The sequence below is a fragment of the Tursiops truncatus genome, chromosome 1 (assembly GCF_011762595.2).
Source record: "Tursiops truncatus isolate mTurTru1 chromosome 1, mTurTru1.mat.Y, whole genome shotgun sequence".
Taxonomy (NCBI): domain Eukaryota; kingdom Metazoa; phylum Chordata; class Mammalia; order Artiodactyla; family Delphinidae; genus Tursiops; species Tursiops truncatus.
Window position 1 is genome coordinate 147,797,399 of NC_047034.1, and position 21,303 is coordinate 147,818,701.

General features: G+C 49.8%; 2 protein-coding genes and 1 pseudogene across 12 annotated transcripts in view; 2 read left to right on the forward strand and 1 right to left on the reverse strand.

Moving 5' to 3' along the window:
- The window catches only part of ERI3 (ERI1 exoribonuclease family member 3), a 129,847-nt gene extending 126,067 nt beyond the window's left edge, over positions 1-3,780 (forward strand). For 8 of the 9 annotated variants that reach the window (XM_073790795.1, XM_019937934.3, XM_033867658.2 and 5 more), the window contains one exon: positions 2,471-2,996. In XM_073790795.1, the coding sequence (XP_073646896.1) occupies positions 2,471-2,553 (83 nt within the window). In that variant the 3' untranslated portion in view covers positions 2,554-2,996. Of the gene's footprint in view, positions 1-2,470; positions 2,997-3,501 lie in introns of those variants that run through there. The other variant, XR_004529236.2, reaches the window with a different exon arrangement.
- On the reverse strand, positions 3,423-11,950 carry DMAP1 (DNA methyltransferase 1 associated protein 1). Of its 3 annotated transcripts, none has more exons than XM_019937929.3 (10): positions 11,553-11,950; positions 10,915-11,006; positions 10,463-10,658; positions 5,538-5,696; positions 5,243-5,410; positions 4,768-4,953; positions 4,567-4,638; positions 4,210-4,282; positions 3,774-4,069; positions 3,423-3,535 (listed from the first exon to the last, which is right to left on the reverse strand). In XM_019937929.3, exons 1-10 carry the CDS (start codon positions 11,655-11,657, stop codon positions 3,476-3,478), a joined length of 1,407 nt encoding a protein of 468 aa, XP_019793488.1. In that variant the 5' UTR covers positions 11,658-11,950; the 3' UTR covers positions 3,423-3,475. The 3 variants fall into 3 exon arrangements, with proteins under 3 accessions (XP_019793488.1, XP_019793489.1, XP_073646872.1); XM_019937930.3 differs by lacking the exon at positions 11,553-11,950 and adding an exon at positions 11,229-11,539; XM_073790771.1 differs by lacking the exon at positions 10,915-11,006.
- Positions 11,951-15,137: 3,187 nt separating this feature from the next.
- LOC101320922 (transcription initiation factor TFIID subunit 9-like) lies at positions 15,138-20,717 on the forward strand (annotated as a pseudogene).
- Positions 20,718-21,303: the final 586 nt, after the last annotated feature.

Here is a 21,303-nt window from a genome sequence, read left to right on the forward strand (position 1 = left end):
GCAGGAGATGATGGGGTCTGGACTGGGAAGTGGTGCCAGAATGAAGGGAAGTAGATGATGAGACAGAGAAGAAGATACAGCCTGCAGTTCACGCTTGATTGGATTTGGGGGGAAGGCAGGATGTCAAGCTTGAATCAGGTTTCTTCTGGGACATTTGGGAGTGCCATTCACTGGGATGGAGAACATAGGGGAGAGGAGCTTGGGGGAGAAAATTAGTTCACTGCTGGACGTTTTGAGTTTGTATAGATACTTAGGAAGAGAGGTTCCAGAGGCGTTTGGATCTGTGGTCTGGAGCTCAGGAGAGAGGCCCAGACGAGACAGCAATTTTCAGAAGCTCAGGATGTGGATGAAGCCATCTGGCATGTAGAGTGGGGAGAGGTCAGGGGCAAGACTGGGGCACATGGACCTTTGCCCAGCTCCAGACAAGGCACAGGTGGGAAGTCAGTGCTCCCCCACTGGATGGCTGGTGGCCTGGGGGGAGGAGCTGGGCACATTCACTTGGGCCAGGGGAGGTAGATTGAGCAATTTGTCCAGCAATGAGGGAGGAGCCAGATGAAGTCAATAGAAAACTAATTTTCTTTTCTGCTGGAAGAAATGAGGTGTGTGGCCGCTGGATAATTGCAGATAACGAGGGGACTTATTCTTAATATGCACAGCGGCCACGGTCCCCAGAGTGCCGGAGACAGCAAGGATCGGAGGGGCCCTGACAAGGCCAGATTTATTTGGGAAGAAAATCACCTATCGTGGCCCTTTCAACGGTGCCGTGACAGCCCCTGGACCCTGTCATAAACCCTCCCCACTCCTGAGGCCCGCCCCTCCTGCACAGCCATTCCTGCCCCATTCCCCTTCCTGTCGACTACCTAGCTCCTCCCATCACAGCCCCCTCCCTCCACCCTCTACCCCCACAGCACAGGCGTGCACACTAAGGGAGACAAATGACGGGGCCTCAGCTGAGCGGGGCGCGTGTCCGGCCCATAAACCATGGGGATGGGTCACGTCTGGAGTTGCCATGGCCGCCACTACCCACCCATCTGTCTTCTCACTGTTCCGCCTCACACCAGCCTTCATGGCTTCCCGAGCACCTAGAGGAACAAGGTGTCCCTGTGCCTGGGTCACCTGTCCATGCCCACATCCACTGTAGCTACGTTCATACTGAGCTCTGAGAGACAGGACCCCGTGTGACTTGTCTGGCCTGACCTAGAGAGCTGTCTGCTGAGCGCCAGGTCTGCAGAGCTGGTGTCTGGCTGATGATACAGGACCTGGCCTGACCAGACTCCTCTCACTCCCACAGTCTTTTTCTAGCTCTGGTGGATCCCCTTTCCTGCTAAGGTCCTGGCAAGGGCAGGCTGGGAGCTCAGTGCAAGGGGTTGGTCCTTGACAGACGCAGGGGCCTCGTGACCCCACCTTGACCTTACCACCCCCACACCTGATTATGACATCGACGTACTTCTGCCACCACAGCATCGACCCCACGAGGGCGGTGGCAGCTGAGGTCCTGGTTATGGCACAGGAGCAGAGCACCTATGGGAGGTGGGAGGGGGATGGAAGAAGAGGCAGGTGAGGGAGTCGGGGCCCATGACCATGATACTGAGGCTCCAGAAGTACCTGTTCCTGTGGCCACCGGGGTCTAGGACAGTTTTCACCATGGAGTTTCTTACGGCAGTCAATACCGAGGAAACTGCTGTGACAGGGTCTGGCAGGCGCAGATGTCTTTAATCTGAGATATGGCCAGAGACAGGGCTGAAGCCTGCCGGGGTGGGAGAGGCAGGGCTTGGGCTGAGCTACACAGGCGTGTCTGGTAGAAGGCTGCCGGCCAGGGTGTTAGGAGGACCACAGACCCGGCCCCTCTCCACTGGCCTGGGCTGCACAGGAGCAGGCGCCCAGGCGGTAGCTGCTGGAGCACGTGAGCCTGGGACCCCGGCCCGGAAGTGCCGAGACTTGTGCCTTGTCACCAGTGATCATGGCCTGGGCCACATCTCCCACACACATGCAAGTGCCGGCAAAGTCACCCTGGCCGTGGGCGTGATGAATGGCTGCACAGTAATGAAATGGAGACATCAAGACGGGTGGCGGGAAGACGGAGTGTGGCAGACGGGCCGTCCCCACGCGGCGGCAACAAGAAGGATCGCCCAGCGGCCGGGGGCCGTCAAGGGAGAAATTACACATTTACTCTCCCTTTTTCTTACTGCGACGGTGCCCATACATCACCGCTGGGGCCAGGGAGGGACACGCCGGCCAATTTCCAGCATGAGTTATGGGACTCAGAAGCATTGAGACCAGGCTTCTTGCTGGCCCAGCATCACCCGGCCTAACCTGAAGCTGGAGTTGCTGCCACCTGGGGGGAGGACCCACTGGTTTAGAGCCTATGGCTCCTGAATCTGAACCTGCCTCCCACCCCCACCCGTGTACCTCTGGGCCCACAGGGGAAGGCTCTGGGGCCCATCTAAATGTCTTCTCTTCCTCTTTTCAGATGACTGCAAGAACATCGCCAACATCATGAAGACACTCGCATACCGAGGCTTCATCTTCAAGCAGACATCAAAGCCGTTCTGACTGGCCGAGGATGGGATGGGGCAGGACAGGGTAGCTGCTTGGCCCAGCCCAAAACCCTCCTCTCCCTCACCAGAGGGGCAAAGGGAGAGTGGCACAGCTCTACGTCCAGAGTGTCCCCCAGCCCGCCCTGTGGGCTTGTGTCCTGGGTAAGGCTTGGCCACTTGGCCCCTCTGGAACAGACACTTTGTGCCCCCTACCCCCTCCCCTCAACCTCAGCCCAGCATCAGGCCCTCCCATTGTGGGCCTGGGCTGGGGGACCTCCTCCTCACTGTCTCCTCCCAGTACAGGCTTCTTGCTGGGGCCACCGAGCCCCCCTGTGCCCCCTCCCATCTGTAGTGCATGGTGTGTGGTGCCCCCAGGGCTCCAGGACAGATCAGGCCCCACCTTGTGTCTACCCCCATCCCCGCTGTGAACGTGCCACTGAATAAAGTCGGGGAAACGAGGCCCTGGGTGTGTGTGTGGACCAGGCAGTGCCGTGCCTGACACTGTCTGGATGTGCAGGGGTTACAGCATATGCCAGGCTGCCCTGTGCTCAAGGCCACCAGTAGAGCTGGCAGTCTCTGGAGCACCTAGGGGACCCACACCGAATATGCACAGGGCCCTGGGGACTGTCTGAGCACAAGGCTGTGTTCAAAGCAGCCGGTGTCTACGGTCACTGCTGTGTGTGAACCAACCTGAGTGCAGAACCACGGGTGTTCCTGGATACAGGTGTCTGGGCAAAGCTGGTCAGTGGTTAAAGGGCTGCTAAGGGCCTCAGTGCAGGCAAGCCCCAGCGCCATCCCCATGGAGTGGGTACGGTGATCCCCCTCCTGCCCACCCTCCCAGCCAGGGGCATGAGAAGTGGTGGGAAGGAAAAGGAAGCAGCCCAGTCCAACTCAGCAGCTCTATTTACACAGCACCATCCCACACCCCGTGTGGCCCCTCACGGCTTCTTGGCTTTCTTCACAGAAGAGGAGCTGGAGGCCGATTCCCGTCGCTTCCTCTGAGGAGACACAGAAGGTGCTGAGGTCAATGGCCCCCCGGGTCAGATTCAGGCTGGGTGCACGTGTTTCACTCTCTGAGTCAGGAAGGTGATGCCCACTGACCGACCACCCACTCCCTCATTCTCAGAACCCCTCAGAGTGACGACTCCTGTTGCAGGTACTAGAGGGGGTGGGGCCTGCGTACGCACGTGCGTGTGCTCACTAGCAGGGCCAGTTTGCGCTCTCCCGGCCTCTTACCGAATTGGGTGTGAGGGGTGCGCCCACCACATCAATGATGGCGTCCTTGCTGGGGTCCGGGCCGAGACCAGGTTCAGGCACCGCCGGCTCCGCTGGGGCCGGGGCCGGGCCTGATGCCGGTGTGGCGGGGCCCCCCAGCACACCGGCCCGGGCCAGCGCCTCGTGCCGGTGCCGCAGCATCTGCAGCTCGTACTCGCAGTTGGCGCATGCCTGCTTGAGCTCGTAGAGCAGCACCAGGTCACTCCGCAGCTCATTGAACATGTGCACCAGCTCCTCCGTGGGCGTCGGGCTCAGTTCTGTGGGCAGGTGGGTGGAAGGCACAGGGACAGAGCTGGGGTTCTGTGGGGAGGCCAGCAGCCGGAACTGCCCCCCCCATGCCCGGCCTTCATCCGCAGCCTCGGTGGGGACGTCCTGAGGGGCTGGCCCCCGCACTCACCCACACCCAGCTCCAGCAGCATCTGTTCCAAGGCCTTGATCTTCTTCTGTCCCACAGAACTTGGCAGCTTCATCTGCAATGACCCAGGCAACTAAGCCCTCTCCCCGCCACAAGCGGTTTAGAATGAAGGAGACTAAAGGAAGTGGGGGGAGTGGAAGAGAAGTTAACCCCTAGAGGCAGCTCTGGGTCACAGAAGAAAACAGCCAGTAAGCGGAATAGAGTGAAAGCTGTGAGCTCGGCCTGGCATCCCCCTGAGATCCCAGTACGTCCGCCTCCACCTGCACCGGCCCCATGGCCTGCAGCATTCAGGCCGCAGAGCCCAGGGCCCAGACACAGTGAAGGAGGTGACTCACGTACCCGCTGGCTCCGCAGCGTGACGCCTGCGGACTTGAAGTCTGGGAACTTGATGCCTGCTGTCTCAGGAACGGCCTGGGGGAGAAGGAGTTACGGAGACCAGGGTGTCACGGGGAGAGGGCCCAGCGTTAGTCCCAGCCCCCTGCCGGCTCCGCGTGCTCTCAGAGCCCTCCACCCTGAGCTGGGCTGACTTGGTCTCCACACCGGCTTCTCAGCCTCCTTTTTCTGGGGGAGCTTCTTCTTGGGGGCCTTGCGTTCCGTGCGCCGCTGCTCGGCAGTGGTGTCCGCCGCTGTTATCAGCTTCTGCAGGTCCTGGCTGCGCTTCTCCCGCTCCTTCTTCCGGGCCTCGATCTTGCGCAGCTCCTGCAGCAGGTACTCCTCCTCCGCCACCTGGGAAAGAGACGCTGAGACGCCCGTGAGGGTCATGGGGCGGTGAGAGGAGATGGGGAGACGGAGGGGTGCCGGGGCTGTCTGTGAGGGAACCTGAGCAGCAGGGGATTGTGAGGGAGGTGAGGGCTACAGAGAGCAGGGAGGATGGCTGGCGAGAGGCAGGACTGGATGGGGGCGGGAAGAGGGGTAAGAAGGGGAGCTGGGGTGAGGGAGTTGAGGGTATGGAGGAGGGAGGCAACAGTCAAGGGGTTTCACGGCACGGAGCAGAGTCTGTGGGACTTGGGCTGACCTGCTCTGGGGTCCGGTTATAGAGACGCTCCAGCTGTTCCTTCCGCCGTCGCTCGTGCCCAGCATCAAACACTGGTATCTTGAGGTCTGTGCCTGGCACGGCCCGCACGTTGGCAAGCTTGGCACAGATGTGGTAGTAGCGCTCCTTCAAGTCCTCCACAGAACGCTTCTGAGGATAAAGATATAGAGAGAGGAAGGATGAATACTCAGAGGCATGTGGAAAGGAGAACATGAAGGCAGTGGGCCTGCCACGCCCGGGGGTTGGGCCCACATGCAAATGCACGATACCAGCTCACCTTGAACTGCTGGTGGTCATACCGGTCGTGGATAACAACAAAACGTAGGTCAAAGCGGCGGCTAAGGTCAAAGAGGTGGTCGGTTTCTGCCTTTGTCCAAGCGTCGTCATGAAGATAGAGCTGGTACTCCTGCTCTGAATACACGGGCACCTGCACTGTCTGCAGGCATGGAGGGATAGGGGGCACGCCCACGTCACGGCACGTCCCGCAGGCTCCAGCAGCCTGACCACAGCCCCTCCTGTTTATTGTCAATCCCTGGGCTGGACAAAAGCAAATCCTCTGCCTGGAACCCTGCACAGGGCACCTGGAGATGATGTTTCCAGAGCAAGAAAAGAAACTCTCTGCTTGACCAAATGCCCTGGCAGCCTCTAGAACTGCTGCCTGCCTCTGAATCCACTCCAGGACCAACTTCATCATGCCTTGGGCTCCAGAGCCTCGGTAACAGGACACATGCTCCTGACCCAATGGTTAAGGTGAGGGGACCACGTGTAAGTGCTTCTGGGGAGTCCAAAGGTCAACTTTGGAGTAAGGAAGATGGCTAAATTCTGGAGAAAGGCCCAGGAGCCCTAGTCATGGCACACTTGTCTGAAGCACTCCTGCCACCCAGTGGTGACAGTGAGACTTGCAGCTCCCCCAGAGCTGGCCAAGGTCACATCTCTAAGGAAAAGGCACCTGAATCCTACTCGCAACATACACCCCCCCACCCCAACACCCATGTCCTGTCCCCCAGACCTCCCTCAGGGACAAACAGCACCACCACCAGCTGCGTCTATCAGTCAGAGACCCCAGGAAAGAGACAATGCTAGGCTGGACCATGGAAGTTTCTCCATCAAAGACCACATTGGCTCTGAACCTGCTCTCAAAACCCTTATGTCCAGCTGCCTCTTGGACATCTCCTACTGGAGATCCTATATACATCTCAAACTGAATATGTTCAGGTGATACATGTTAACTAGGTTTACTGGGGTGGTCATTTCACAATATATACAAATACTGGATCATTATGTTGTAACCTGAAGCTAATATATGTATGATATATAATAATTATACCTCAATTAAAAAAAAAATCCTAATATGTTCAGTACTGAGCTCATCGCCCTCCCTCAAACTCCTATCTCCCCCAGTCCGGATCTCAGTCAGTGTCACCATCACCCAAGCAGAAACCTAGCAGGCATATTTAAATCCTACCTTTGCCCTTGACCCATCCCCTTTCCCACATCTGTGGATTTTACCTCCCAATTCTGTATCTCCTCTGCCACAGCCCTGTCCAGACCACCACTACCCCTTGCCTGGATACAGAAACAGCCTCCCCACTGGCGTCTCTGCCTCCATTTAATCCTCTTCCAAACAATTCTCCATCTGCAGCCAAGATGTGACCTCTCTGAACACGGCTACTTAAACTAAAGAGAAGCTCACCGTCAAGCAAGGGAGATGGCCATTCATTCAACAAATATTTATCATGGGCCTGCTAGCCCTATGCTGGGGACACAATGCTGGATAAGACAGACAGGGGCCTTGCCTTCTCAGAGCTCACAGTCCAGCTGAAAATTTAGTAAAGTGCAGCGAATTTGATGACAAAGGTATGCCTAGGGTATAATGAGTGACACCTGATGCAGCCTGGGACAAGGGTTGTCAGGGAAGAGGTAAATGGAGCCTGGTTCGGTCTTAAGGTTAAGTAGAACTGAACCAGGGAGGGAAGGCGCTGGAGAGACTCCTAAGCAGGGGGGCCACATAAACAGCGATGAGAGAGAAATGGCCTGATGTGTGCGGGCTTGGCAGTCAGGGACACTAAGGGAAACAAGAAAAGGGTGAGACAGGGAGAGGCCTGAAGAGAGCCTGGAGAGTTGACAGAGGGAAGCTGCTGTGAGCCCTGTGTGACTGCTAAGGAGTCTGGAATTCAGCCTGTGGCTGACGGGAGTCAGTAAGGTTAGTTTTAAAGAGAGGAGTGAGATGGTCATGATTCTCTTTTACAAAGACCACCCTGGCAACAGTGAAGACAGGGTGAAACATGAGCCTGGGAGACCAGCTGGCAGGTTTAAGAAATAATCCAGGTGGGAAGTGAAGAGGCCTGAAATAAAGCAGCACCAGTGGAAGGTAGAGAAAAGGGCATGGACTTGAGAGGCTTTAGATTAAACATCATAGGATGTGACAACTGGCTGTGAGGGGTGAGAGAAGACGCTGTCATAGGTAACTCCTATGTTTCTGGCTTGAGCAGGAAAGCGGCTGGGGAGCCACAGACTGAAAGCGGGACCCCAGGAGAGAGCAGTATTGGAGGGAAGATTGTTAGTTCCCTTTACTTCGACTTTACTCTCCACCCAGTCACCACGATCTTTCTAAAATTCAAATCTGATCCCGACACCTCTCTACTTAAAATTTGCCAGTGGCTCCCTAAAGACATCAGAGCAAAGCCCAAATTCCTGAGCCTGGCTGCCAAGCCCTCCCTGACGTGGCCCTGCTGCCCTCTCAGGTCTCATCTCCCACCATATCCTACCTTGGACTTCAGGCTCCATCAACAGGGAAATGCCCACAGCATCCCACACATATGACTGATTTTTCATTTATGCCTTTGCTCATGATGTCCCCTCTGCCTGAACAAGTCACTGCACTCCTTTTCTACTATTACCTGGTAACATCCTTCGAGACTCAAATCAATACCATATGACCCAGCAATCCCACTCCTGGGCATATATCCGGAGAAAACTCTAATTTGCAAAAATACATGCACCCCTATGTTTATAGCAGCACTATTCACAGTAGCCAAGACACGGAAGCAACCTAAATGCCCATCAACAGATGAATAGATAAAGAAGATGTGGTATATATATATACAATGGAATATTACTCAGCCATAAAAAAATAATGAAATAATGCCATTTGCAGCAAAATGGATGGACTCAGAGATTATCATACTAAGTGAAGTAAGTCAGACAGAGAAAGACAAATATCATACGATATCACTTATATGAGGAATCAAAAATATAATACAAATGAACTTATTTACAAAACAGAAACAGACTCACAGACATAGAAAACAAACGGTTACCAAAGGGGAAGGGGGAGAGGGATAAATTAGGAGTTTGGGATTAGCAGATACAAACTATAATATATAAAACAAATAAACAAGGTCCTACTGTATAGCACAGGGAACTCTATTCAATATCTTGTATTAACCTATAATGGAAAAGAGTAAGAAAAAGAATACACACACACACACACACACACACACACACAACTAAATCACTTTGCTGTACACCAGTAACACAACATTGTAAATCAACTATACTCAATTAAAAAAAAACTCAACTCAAGTTCTAACTTCTCCAGGAAGTTTCCATGACCTTCAGTTCCTCCCAATATGGCATGTATCCCACCAAACTGTAATTGCCTGTGCCTCCCCCCAGCGCCCCAACAACATGCAGAGTTTCTAGAGGGCAGATACTGTGTCTGATTCATGTTTGTGCCCTCACTGCCTCGGGCTTGACTCGGCATGGAGTAGTATTTACTAAATACAAAATGAACACTCTTTTGTCTTTACCTCAAATTGTCTCATCCAACCTTCCCACCCCCACCTCAAATCTCTTACCTCTTGCTTATCCCTTCTCAGTCTTACATCTCCAGCCTCTCCCTCCACTGGACCTGAGGGGCCTAAGGATGGTGGTGAGGGGCCTAAGGAGGAAAACCAGTTTGGGGGCATGGGGGAGAATGAGGGGTCACACCTGGACGTACTGAGTCTGAGAGGCCTGTGAGCCATCCAGGGGGAGGTGTCCAGGTGCAGGTGGGTATACTGGCTGAGGGGAAGGAAGTCAGGACTTGGGAGTCCTGGGTTCAAGCCCCCAGTGCTTGCAGGCTCGAAGTCTAGGCTGCTCCAAGCTGCAGAGACTGTGGGGCTATATCGTGAGTGGCTTAAACAACAGCCTAGGGAATCCGAGCCCAGCCCAGCTCTGCTTCTCCCTGGCTGGGTGAGTCTGTACAAGGCCCTGCTCCATCTGAGCCACAGTAATCTAGACCAGAGATAATTCAGCTTGGATTAGGGTACAGAGAATGAAGAACACAGGCAGATGGGATTTATTATAGAAACAGAGTCAGCAGGACTCAATGACTAGATGTATCACTGAAGTCTAACTCAAATGCCAGCTTCTCAGAGAGGCCCTCCCTGACCACCCTATCTATTAGGCCTCCCCTACACCTACAAGTTCACTCTTTATCTCATTTCATATCCTGGTTTTATTTTATTGACGGCTCTTATCTGAAAGAATCCAATTCATTTGCTTACATGTTTGTTATCTGTCTTCCCCTACCTTCTTTGTCCCATTGTTGATTGAAATAATATGAGAGCTAAGGGAGAAGCTAAGTCAAGGATGATTCCCAAATTTCTGGTTTGGGCAATTGGGTGGATAGTGGTGTCATTCATTCACTTATGTGAGGAACAGGTTTGGGGGTGGGGAACTGAGAGAAGATTATGAGTTCTGCTCAAGGGTATCCACTTGATCTGAGGTACCCGTGGGGCCTTCAGGGAGAGAGGTAAGCAAATGACTGGATATATGTGGACTGCTGCTCTGGACTGGAGATACTGAATTGGGGTTAATGGCATACAGAGGGCAACTGAGGTCACAGGGTAAATGAGACAAACTAGGGAGAAAGTAGAGAGTGAGAAGAGTAGAGCACCTAGGACACAGCTCTGAAGAATAGCGAGAAATAAAAGGCTAAGGCAACAAACCAAAACTCAGAGCAGGTCTAGGAGAGGACAGGATCCCATGGGCAGTGAAGACCCACAGAGGTATTTGCACCAATGACTGAGTGGGTAACCACTGTTAATGACCTGGCCTGAGGGGGCCTCTGGAGCCAACTAGGAGACTGGAGTGCTCAGGCAAGTGGCTCAGACTAGGTGGGCAACCTTGGCCTACGTCCCAATGGTGGTGGCTCACCTTATTGAACCTGGCGAAGGGGTAGTCCTTGCCCTCCTCTGCTGCCCGTCGCCAGTGGAAGAACATGGCTCCATCCTTGCGGGCTGGGTTGGTGAATGGCATCCACTTCCACGGCCGCACCTTCTTGGAGCCCAACTTGGCCTTCACTGTGCGGTAGCCTTGACCAGTGTCACTGGGTAGCAGTGGGGGTGCATCCCTGGAAGCAGGGTTTAAGGAGGTGAGAGATTACAGTCAGAAGGTGTGTAGAGAGCCTTTGGACCCAGGCTGCTGATCTACCATAGAGCAAGGAAGTCACGTCCTGGAGTGAGACACCCGAGCTCCCACAACCTAAGCAAGCGGAAGCCCTGTGTGGAGAGGGGACGGGGGAGAAAATGGCTGGGAAAATTAGGAGTTAGGTACATGCAGGTTGGTCAGGGACCAAAGCCTGGGGGATCTGGGATTCTAATACTTGCTTCTTGTCAGAGTAGAGCAGTGCATAGACCTCCCGGTGCATGCCCTCGGGCCTCTTGAAGGTCAGTGTCTCAGAGGACTTCTTGGACTTTTTCTGGGGAGGGAAACCACAGGAGAGGAACCACAGGCTAGACTCCCTTCCCTGAAAATTCTTTAGCCCAGCTCAATCCCTGAACAAACCAGCATCTACAGGTATAATGACACACATACACACTGTGACACATAATGACACACTATGAAGGTACAGAAACCCACTCAAGGGGCACCTGGGTCTGAGCAGGTCATTCCCCTCCACACCCGTACCTCAGAGCCCTACCTGTCAGAGCAGAAGATACTTTTCCAGCATCTCTCAGCATGTCACACCGAGTTGATGTCCCCCCAATATCCCACAAGTGTCACACTCTCTAGGTCCTGTCTTACAAATGTCACACCCTCTTGGTCCCCACCATTTCCACGGGGTCCCACCTCCTCCATCCCATCTCACCAAGGTGACACATATTCTCTATCCCGTTATTTCACATCTTTTACCGCCCATCTCACAAGAAGTGTGGCACCTCATCTCTCCCCGAGCCGTCTTCCGTTGTCACTCCTACCCACCACTTCACTAACGCTACCCAGCGCTCTCAGGCACCACTGCTACCTTGTCCGGATTGATAATGTCCTTCTTGCTGATGGTCCCGGAGGCTGCATCCCCCTCTGGACCCCCGAGTTCTAGAATGTCCCGCACATCCGCGCCCGTAGCCATCGCGCCCGAGAGATGGGGGAGCGCCCCGAGGTCAATAGTCAGTGCCTGAGGAGCTACCAGGCTCAGATCGGGGGGCAGAGCCACTTCAGCCCCAAGTGGGGACGGGGTGAAGAGGCGGGCCGCGAGGACGAGAGTGGCTCAGGGTCAGGTCGGGGCCCCGCCACTGTCCCGCCGCCTGGGTCTCCCTAACGGCCCCAGCTGTCTCCTAAGCCCCAGGACCTCCGCACCTAGACGTCCGGGCTGCGGCCCAGCGACTCCCCTATCCCCGCAAAGCCGCAAACAGAAACTTCCGGTCGTGCGCGTTAGAAATGTGGCCGTCAGGAACACTTCCGGTCTGTGCTTAGCGGAAACCGAGCCGGCTGGTAACCCAGTGTGAAAACTACTGACCGCGCAGGGACTGCTGCACTCCTTGCCTCCCAGGAGCCCGCGCGTTTCCTGGGCTGCCTGCTTTCTGGCATTTTCCCTCTGCGTTGCTCCGTCGCGCAATGAGGAGAGAGTGCACAGCTTTGTGATCTTGGAAGTCGCTTAATTTCTCTGAACTCGTTTCTTCACTTTAAAATGGAAATTGTCATGGTACCTGCGTAAGTGGAGTGCCAATAATCCATGTAAAACATTTGCACGGTGCCTTTTTTCATTACATAAATTAGTAGTATTAATTGCCCCTGTTCATTAAGTGCTAAGTACGTACCAGATACTGCTACGCGTTCGAGATGAAGAGATCAACTGGACAAGGCAGAGTTTCCCAGGGTGGCTGCCAAGATGGAGTGAGGTCTGGACCCTCACTTGCACCTCCTCTGATGGGGGGCTGTGTGTGGGTCGGGGCCTCATGGGGCTTTCCTGGAGCCCAGCTTCATGGAAATTCACTAGTCTGGGAGCTAACTGCACTAGTGTGGGTTCCAAAGAAGTCCAAGAACACAGCCCCAAACAGGTAGCAGCTGGAAGAAGTATCCCTCAAAGGAAGAAACTTGCTGATCTCCCTGGAGAGAGAGAAACTTCTAGAACAGGAGGTCCTGAGGAAGCACAGAAGGGACAGGAGAAGCAGCTCCCAACTTCAGCCTCTGCAAACTAGCCTGTAGACATGGAGGACACTGGGCATTGAGCATGGGGGATGGAGTGGAGCTTGTAAGGTATTAAGGAGACCAGGCCCCAAGCCAGGGGCATGTCAAAAATCCAAGCGGGGCCTAGAGAAGCAGACAGCCCACACAAGTGAGCTATCAATGTCGTAAGTTATTCTGGCTTGGGGGCATATGGGGACGTAGCTGCTGTAGCCCACAAGCCTAGCTAGACCCTGAAAGTTTGAAGAACTGGGCCTAGAGGTACAAACCTTGCCCTGTTCCTGAGGCCTGATTCCTGGGTGAATCCTCTGAGCTCTAAACAGTTTACAGGGGAAGCCAGAGTCTTGCAGCAGAAATTGCCCACAGGGTAAGGGAATGATCCTTGGAGCGAGAAGTGGGAGAGGGTCCTGCACCTCTGCCTCAAAACCCTTGACTCTGCCTGTAGTTACTGTGTTGCATAATTATTTGTTTAAGATATGTTTCTCTTGATAGAATCATTTCTGTGAGGGCAAGGATCATGGTACATAAATGTGTGTATGTGTAAGGCATTATTCTAGGCTCTGGGGATGCAGTGGGTCAATGAGATACAAATATTTCCCAGTGGGGCTTGTAACTAGCATATGAACAATAAAATAGATAGTGTAAGTTTGATGGTGACAAGTGCTGTGAAAAAAATAAAATAGGGTAATAGGATGGGGGACTATGTGGAACCTCAGGGAAGTTTTCTCCAGGGAGCTGAAATCAGAGCTGAGGTTTAAGTGATGGAAATAGCCACAGAATACCTGGGGAAGGAGAGTTTCAGACATGAGGAATAACACGTGCAAAGTCTCTAAAATGGAAGGAACTATGTGTTGAAAGGACATAAAGAAAAAAGGCCAGTGTGGTGGCTGTTGGGTGAGGAGGGGGAGAATAGGAAGACTTAAGATCAGAGGTAGGCATTGGGGGCCATGATAAGGGGTTTACCCTAAGGTTAATCATTTGTCATTCTGTCTTGGCCATGGCCTGGTTCTGTCGCCATCCTGGAGTGCCACCTTAGCTGCTGCCATTAAGAAATCCCCCAGAATGACGGGTCCAGAGCTGCTCATTCCTTCGGGAAACTGAGTCCAGGGGTTGGGGAAAAGAGGATGAGAGAGGGATGCCTCTCTCTTGACCCTTCTGGGGAGCCACTGCTACACTTTCTCTACCAGACTGCAGGTGACAACGGGTCTCCCTGCCAGCCCCGAGAGGAGCTTATTCTGCGGTGCCCACCCAGCTGACCCTCTTCAGGAACCCAGCATCACTTCTGAAGAGACTCTTGCATTGCAGTGTCCTATTGAGGGGCCTGGGAGAGGGACTTCAGGCTGGGGTGCTCTGGGGCTGCAAAGTTGACTTTAACAGAGTTTTTATTCAATCCTGAGAGCAATGTGAAGCCATTGAAGGGTGTGTGGAGGTGGCATGGGGAGGAGAGTTAGGAAGAAGGCTGAAAAGAGTCAGATTCATCTTTTAGAAAGATAACTGGTGGCTTGCCAGTGGGGAGGATGAAGCTGGAGGCAGGAGAACCTGGTGAGAGGCAGCGGTAGAGACAGCTGGAACTGGGGGCTGGTTGGCTGTGGCAGTAGGATGCAGAATAAAAAAGAGTCGCAGAAGCCCCTCCCTCCTCAGCCTCTCTGTTCACAGCTGCGCCCAGAAAGAGTGGACTGGAGCTCCTGAGTGCCTGGCCTGGCTCTCTCCTTCCTTTCCCCCTCTCCCCTCCTCCCCTCTCCTACCAAGACTATTCACTCCTTAAGCGTGGCACTGGGTCTCCTCATCCTCTGGTCTCTCCCAGCATGTGCCCTATTTGCAGGGGCTCCTTAGAAACTGTGGGAAAGGGAAGGTGGTCTGTGTGTGGTGTGATCAAGATCCAGAACCGCTCAGTCTGACCTGGTCTTGCTCAGGTTAATTATGAAGAACATTTTCCAACTAATAGGACAAATTTCCCACTTTTTGAAATGCGCAAAGAACATGATTAGGAAAGTCACAGAAGAAGTGCAACAGCCAGTAACCATACAGATAAGCATTCCACCTCACTGGGATTGAAAGAGCTGAAAAATTGAAAGCTATAATGAGAAATCATTTTATGCCTGTCAGATAGGTAAAACTTGAACGTAACTGTGATACCTATTTTTGACAAGGATATGGACGACATAGGCACCAGCCTACTGTTGGTGGGAATGTACATTGATTCGATTTTGTTCGTTAGTTCATTCAACAAATAATTGTTTAGTACTTACTGTAAGCCACTTAGATATGCCACTACATGCCAGGCCCTGTGCCATAGAGGCCTCAGCAGTCCAGAAGGAAAAGTGATCACTGCCTTCAGCTGGTACATTAAGAACTGTGCACTTGATCGTGTGAAAGTTGTACCTCAATAAAAAGAAAAACAGGTAGATGGGAACTGGAGCTGCCAATGAGGCCTGATCAAGATGACAACCTCTCCAAAGCATCCTGCGCCCCTGGGGGGAAAGCCAGTGGGGCGCGCGAGATTGGCAAAGTCGAGGGCAAGGAGCTGGAGTTCGGTGGCATCGACAAGGCCTGTGTGGTCCCCGGCCAGTTCTGGGGGCCAAAGAAAGATGAAGACCTCCTCTGGGAATGGCTGGAAGACACGTGTGGCACCAACAGGGAGCGGTCCCCAGACAGTGCCAGGTGCCTTCTGGAGGGGAGCGCCTCCCTTGGTGCTCTCGGGAGCCCCGCCCCCGTCCCCAGCCCCAGCGCTGAGTCTCCAGAGTTTGCGGCTGAGTGGAGACTCCACCTCCATCCTCCGCAAAGGAAAAGATTGCTGTTGTCAAACTCACCGCCCATGTATTCCAGGGTTTGTGGGAGTTCTCTCCCCGCACCATTTCAGCTGTTTTGGAATTCGTGCTCTTGCAGGCATCTCCTTTCTCTTTCCCGTGCCAGTTCCACGTCGACAACTACCAGCTTTCCTGAATGGACTCCTGGCCCCTTCCCTCACCCTCGCTCCCCTCACCTGTGGTCTATTTTATGCCATTTGGCTTTTTTTTTTTTTTTTTTTAGTTCAGTCTTTCCAGCAGCCAGAACTCTGAGAAATAAGTTTCTACTGTTTAAGTCACTCAGGCTATATAGTATTTGTTAGGGCAGCTCAAACTAAGACAACTTTTTTTCTTCTTTTATATACATGTTGTATTTTTCTTTGAGCCAGTCCTTCCAAAATCTTGGAGTATCTTCCAAACTTCTTTGCAAGTCAGTTCTTTAGCTTTCCTAAACTAAATAAATAAATAAAAATTAAAGTAAGAAACAAGATGCCCCAGCTTATACCACTCACCTCAAAGAAAGAGTTAAAAGCTTGGTGGCCCTCTTTGGGTTTGGAGGCGATGTGTGCTATTTCTGGGCCTGCTGCTCTGACTCACTTACCAGTAATCTGTAAGTTTAGAGAGGAACCTGGCTCCAAAGGGGGTTCTCCAAAAGGTAGATCCAGGTTGCAATGCGAGCTGTGTTCCCAGTCGGGCCTGATTATCCAATAGACCCAATGGTTTTGGAAGTATTTTGTGACAAAAGACTTACATATACCTTCTGGCAACCCCAATTGGAGAATTACAGCATGGGCACCTAGGATTCTGAAGTAAGGCTCTGATCCCACCCGCAAACCACTGGCTACTACTTGAAAAGCAGTCTTTGGCTTACAGCGACCCTGGTAGAAACTGAACATTTGTCCACGAGACGCTGTGAAACCACCCAATGTGAACTGAGAATTATCTAATCCGCTGGACCATAAAGTTGGGGATGCAAGTCAGCATTCCATGATAAAATGTAAGGGGTATTTAGACCTTTCTTATTTTCAATTACAAATACTTAGAGCTATAATTCTCACCCTAATGACTGCTTTAGCTGCATCCTACTAATCATTTTACATTTTCATTATCATTCTAATTTCCCTTGCGATTGCTTCTTTGATCCATGGATTGTTTAGAACTATGTTGCTTAATTTTCAAATATTTGGGCGTTTTCTAGGTATCATGATTATTGATATCGAATTTAATTTTATTGTGGTCATAGAACATATTCTATATGATTTCAATCCTTTCAAATTCTTTTTTTAATTTAATTTTATTTTTTTATACAGCAGGTTCTTCTTAGTTATCTATTTTATACATATTAGTGTATATATGTCAATCCCAATCTCCCAATTTGTCCCACCACCACTCCCCACCCCCGCTTCTCCCCCCTTGGTGTCCATACGTTTGTTCTCTGCATCTGTGTCTCTATTTCTGCCTTGCAAACCAGTTCATCTGTACCATTTTTCTAGTCAATCCTTTCAAATGTATTGAGGTTTGTTTTATGGCCCAGCATGTGGTCCACTGGTGAACATATCGTGTGTATTTGAAAAGAATGTTTATCCTGCACTCCTGGTACAGAGTTTTATAAATTTCAGTTAGGGCAAGATGATTGATGGTATTGTTCACATAATCTATGTCTTTATTGATTTTTTATGTCTCTTAGTCTATTGCTGAAGATTTTTTTTTCATCTCCAGCTATGATTGTGGAATTGTGTATTTCTTCTTTTAATTCTGTCAATTTTTGCTCCACATATTTTGAAGCTCTGTTATTATACATTTTTAATTATTATTTCTTCCTGGTGAATTGATCATTTTATCATTATGAAAGATCTATCTTTATCTCTAGTAATAGTCTTGGTCTTGAAGTATACTTTATCTGATATTATAGCCACTCCAGCCTTCACAAGCTTACTGTTTGCATGGTATGTCTTTTTCCTTCTGTTTTCTTTCATCTTTTAGAGTACATCTCTTATATACAGCAGATATTTGGGTTTTGCTTTTCTTTATCCATTCAAACAGTCTCTGCCTGTTGAGACCAATAAGTATTCATTGAGTGATGGGTGGTAAAGGAAAACATGCTTAAGCCTGGTCTCATTTGTATCCTTTCTACCTGATGCTGAATGCTTTTGGACACTACAGACTTTAGAGTGGATCAAATAGTTTGCAGGTTATATTGGGCAGTTCAGTTTGCAAGGTCACTTGTCCTGGTTGTCCCATGGACAAGCATTCAGTTTCTGTCAGGAACCAGTAGTAAGATAAAGCTGTTTCTCGAAGGAGATCAGTTACTTATCAGACAGGGCATGGCTTTCTTCTGCACTGCTGCTCCTGGGCTCGTTATAGACTCCCTCAGCAAGATGCCTGAAACATGATTGGGATCTGGTGGGTCATGGAGACCAAGTGGCCTATCTACTTACATTGCAGCCTAGACCACCTGGACAATTTCCTTTGCTCTGGACTCCTCTCAAAGTTGACAGTCTTTCAGGTCACTCAGTAAATGAGTGGGTTGCAAGACACCCAGATGTGATGTATGCTCCCTCAAAAATCCAAGAAAACCACCAAGTACCCAAATTCAACTACTCGAAGACACCATCAACTGAAAGGTGCACCTTTATTTATATTCCACTGTGAAGAATTTTATAAAACACTATCAGTTAAGCCATAGCATACCATTGATTGTAAGATGAATTCCATTTCAGAGATGTTAGAATGTTGGAATTGTGAATGTACTAAATGCCACTGAATTGTTCATTTTAAAATGATTAATTTTATGTTATGTGCATTTTACCTTAATAAATTATTTTCTTAAATGTGAATCAGTAAAATATGGTATTCTGTCTCTTTCATATGGTAGGAGGTTGTAAGGCAAAGCAACTTGTACGTAGGACGGACATTGTGACGCTCCCGAGTACACTGGCTCTCCAGAAACATCACTTATATGTATTTTCATGGAGTTTACCTTATTTACCTTGATTTGCCACAAGGGATCAACAGAAGGCTGTCACAGAACTATGTCACTATGTCCTCCTGCTGACAAGGGTTGTCAGAAGTCACCCATTAGCCTTGAGGAGCCACTTCCGCTGGCCAGGGAGGCTCAAGGGGGTAGGACTTTGGATGCTCTGAGTCCTCTGACTGCTTTCTTTTCTGGTCAACGCTCTGACTTTCAAATATGAGACCTGGCAAGGCTATGAGCCTTTGTTTTGTTTTAATATTTATCTATTTATTTGGCTGCCGGGTCTTAGCTGTGGCACGCTGGATCTTCATTCCCGCGTGCGGGATCTTCATTGCAGCCTTCAGGGTCTTTAGCTGCGGCATGCAGGATCTACTTCCCTGACCAGGGATTGAACCCAGGCCCCCTGCATTGGGAGCACTGAGTCTTAACCACTGGACCACCAGGGAAGTCCCAAGGCTGTGAATTTTACTGATATTGCACTACAGTAATTCTCAATATAACACTTTGGATTTGATTTTCAGTTACTATCAGCCCCACGACTGCAAAAGATAAATTATTTTTATCATAGACATAGAAAGCCAATGGTTTGGGGACTTGTCTTGAGCCAAACTTTTAGAGTATTAAGCTTCACATTCTTTTTCGTCATTCTGTCCAGAAAGAAACCCCTCTTTACAGCAGTTCACAGATCCCATCTGCCCTCCATACTGTTCTGTGGCAGAGACCACTTGGTTCCCCAACACTTTGCCTTCAACGCATCTTTTATTCAGGTGATACTTGATTGCAGAAGATAATCTATGGGCAGCAGGCCAAAGGCTACCTTTGATATTAGCTGGATTTTCACTGCCCAAAAATAAATACCAAATTCATGCCTGTTCTGATACCAATTTCTTTATCAGTTAAAGCTCATAGTTCTGAGTTATGTTTTCCAGTAAAAAAAAAAAAAAAAAGTAGCCAAAATTGTTCCAAAAATAATTAGAAAACCAAATGGAGCAATAACCATAGAAAAAATAAAAATATCGTCATTGAGCTACAATGTTAAAAAGTAACCGGCTGAGAGTTATAAATAGGTGGTTCTAGTCGAACTTCAAGGAACAGATTATTCCTCATTTAAATAAGTTGACTTCAGAGCATATAAGAAGATGAAATTTTTCTCAGCTCATGAAAGTAGCACAATATCAGAGCCTAATAAAGAGAGAAACACATTTGAAGGATACGTAATTTTCACCTTATATAATCTATTTAAGAAAATAAGAAAAGGCCCAACATACTGTTCACCAGTCAGGGTGTATGGCAGGGTGGAGCTGGAGGGCGGAGCAGGCAAGGTAAACCAGGGATTGGAAAAACCACACTAGGCGAAGGACTTGCATCAAAACCAGGACTGAACTACGTTCATGTGGGTGATTTAGCTCAAGGAGTCTGATCACTAGATATCACGGATTCTGGCAAGATACCTTCCCCCAAGAGCATGCCAAAAGATGCACAGATGATGACACAAATCCTGAAGGACATGGAGATTACAGACCATGAGCCAAGAGTTATAAATCAGACGTTGGAGTTCGCCTTTCAATTTGTGACCACAATTTTAGATGATGTGAAAATTTATTCAAGCCACGCTAAGAAAGCTACTGTTGATGCAGATGATGTGCGACTGGCAATGCAGTGTTGCACTAACCAATCTTTTACCTCTCCTCCCCAAGAGATTTTTTATTAGACGTTGAAGGCAAAGAAATCAAACTCTTTTGCCATTGGTCAAGCCATATTCAGCCCCTAAATTGCCACTTGATAGATATTGCTTGACAGTCCAAACTATAAACTTAAGTCTTTACCAAAAAGGCATCTGCTCTGCAGGAAGAGTAACGGTTCCACAGTTAAGTGTTGGTTCAGTTAGTAGCAGACCAAGAACTCCCACTCCAGGCACACTAACCCCCAAAATCATGTCCGTTTCAACTAAGGAAGGGACTCCAATGTCCCTCACAGAGCAAAGGTTTATAGTACAGATGCTCACTTCATAGTCCTAGCTGTAAAAGCATCAGTTCCTGCAACAGCAGCAGTTCAGATGTCGGATTAATCCATCATTAATAGGGTCCCAAAACATTCTTATTAACACTAACACGGTGCCATCACAAAATACTGCCCATGAATCATCAAACACATTAAAAGAAAATGTGAAGGTGATGACGATGATGATGGTGATGACGATGAACATTTATACTCCAGCCGTAATACATGTAACAGGTATACTTGATCTTGAATCCATTGTACTGAAATTAAACACACATATGATGTTTTCAAGTTGTTTTAGAAAACTTCAGTAGTAGTTAATGAGTAAATACAGTCACCATACTTTTCAATTAAGATGTTGGATTTTTTTTAATAGGACTAGTAATTGTTTTTCAGCAGCCTTTCAGTGTAAAAAGTTGTCATTCATGAAAGAAAGAAAGAAGAATGGTTCAGCATTAGATTATATATCAATTTAACCTATTATATTAATAAATAAAAACATTTTAAATGACTGTCTTGATAAATTCAATGCCCATTAATGATATAAAAGAAAAAAATGTCCTAGCATCTAGGAAAAGAACAGTCTTAATTTGATACACTGTTTTGTTTTTTGGGTTTTTTTTTAATTTATTTATTGATTTATTTATTTATGGCTGTATTGGGTCTTCATTGTTGCGCGGGCTTTCTCTAGTTGTGGCGAGCGAGGGCTACTCTTCGTTGTGGTGCACGGGCTTCTCATCGCGGTGGCTTCTCTTGTTGTGGAACACTAGGCGCGCTGGCTCAGTAGTTGTGGCTCACGGGCTTTGTTGCTCCGTGGCATGTGGGCTCTT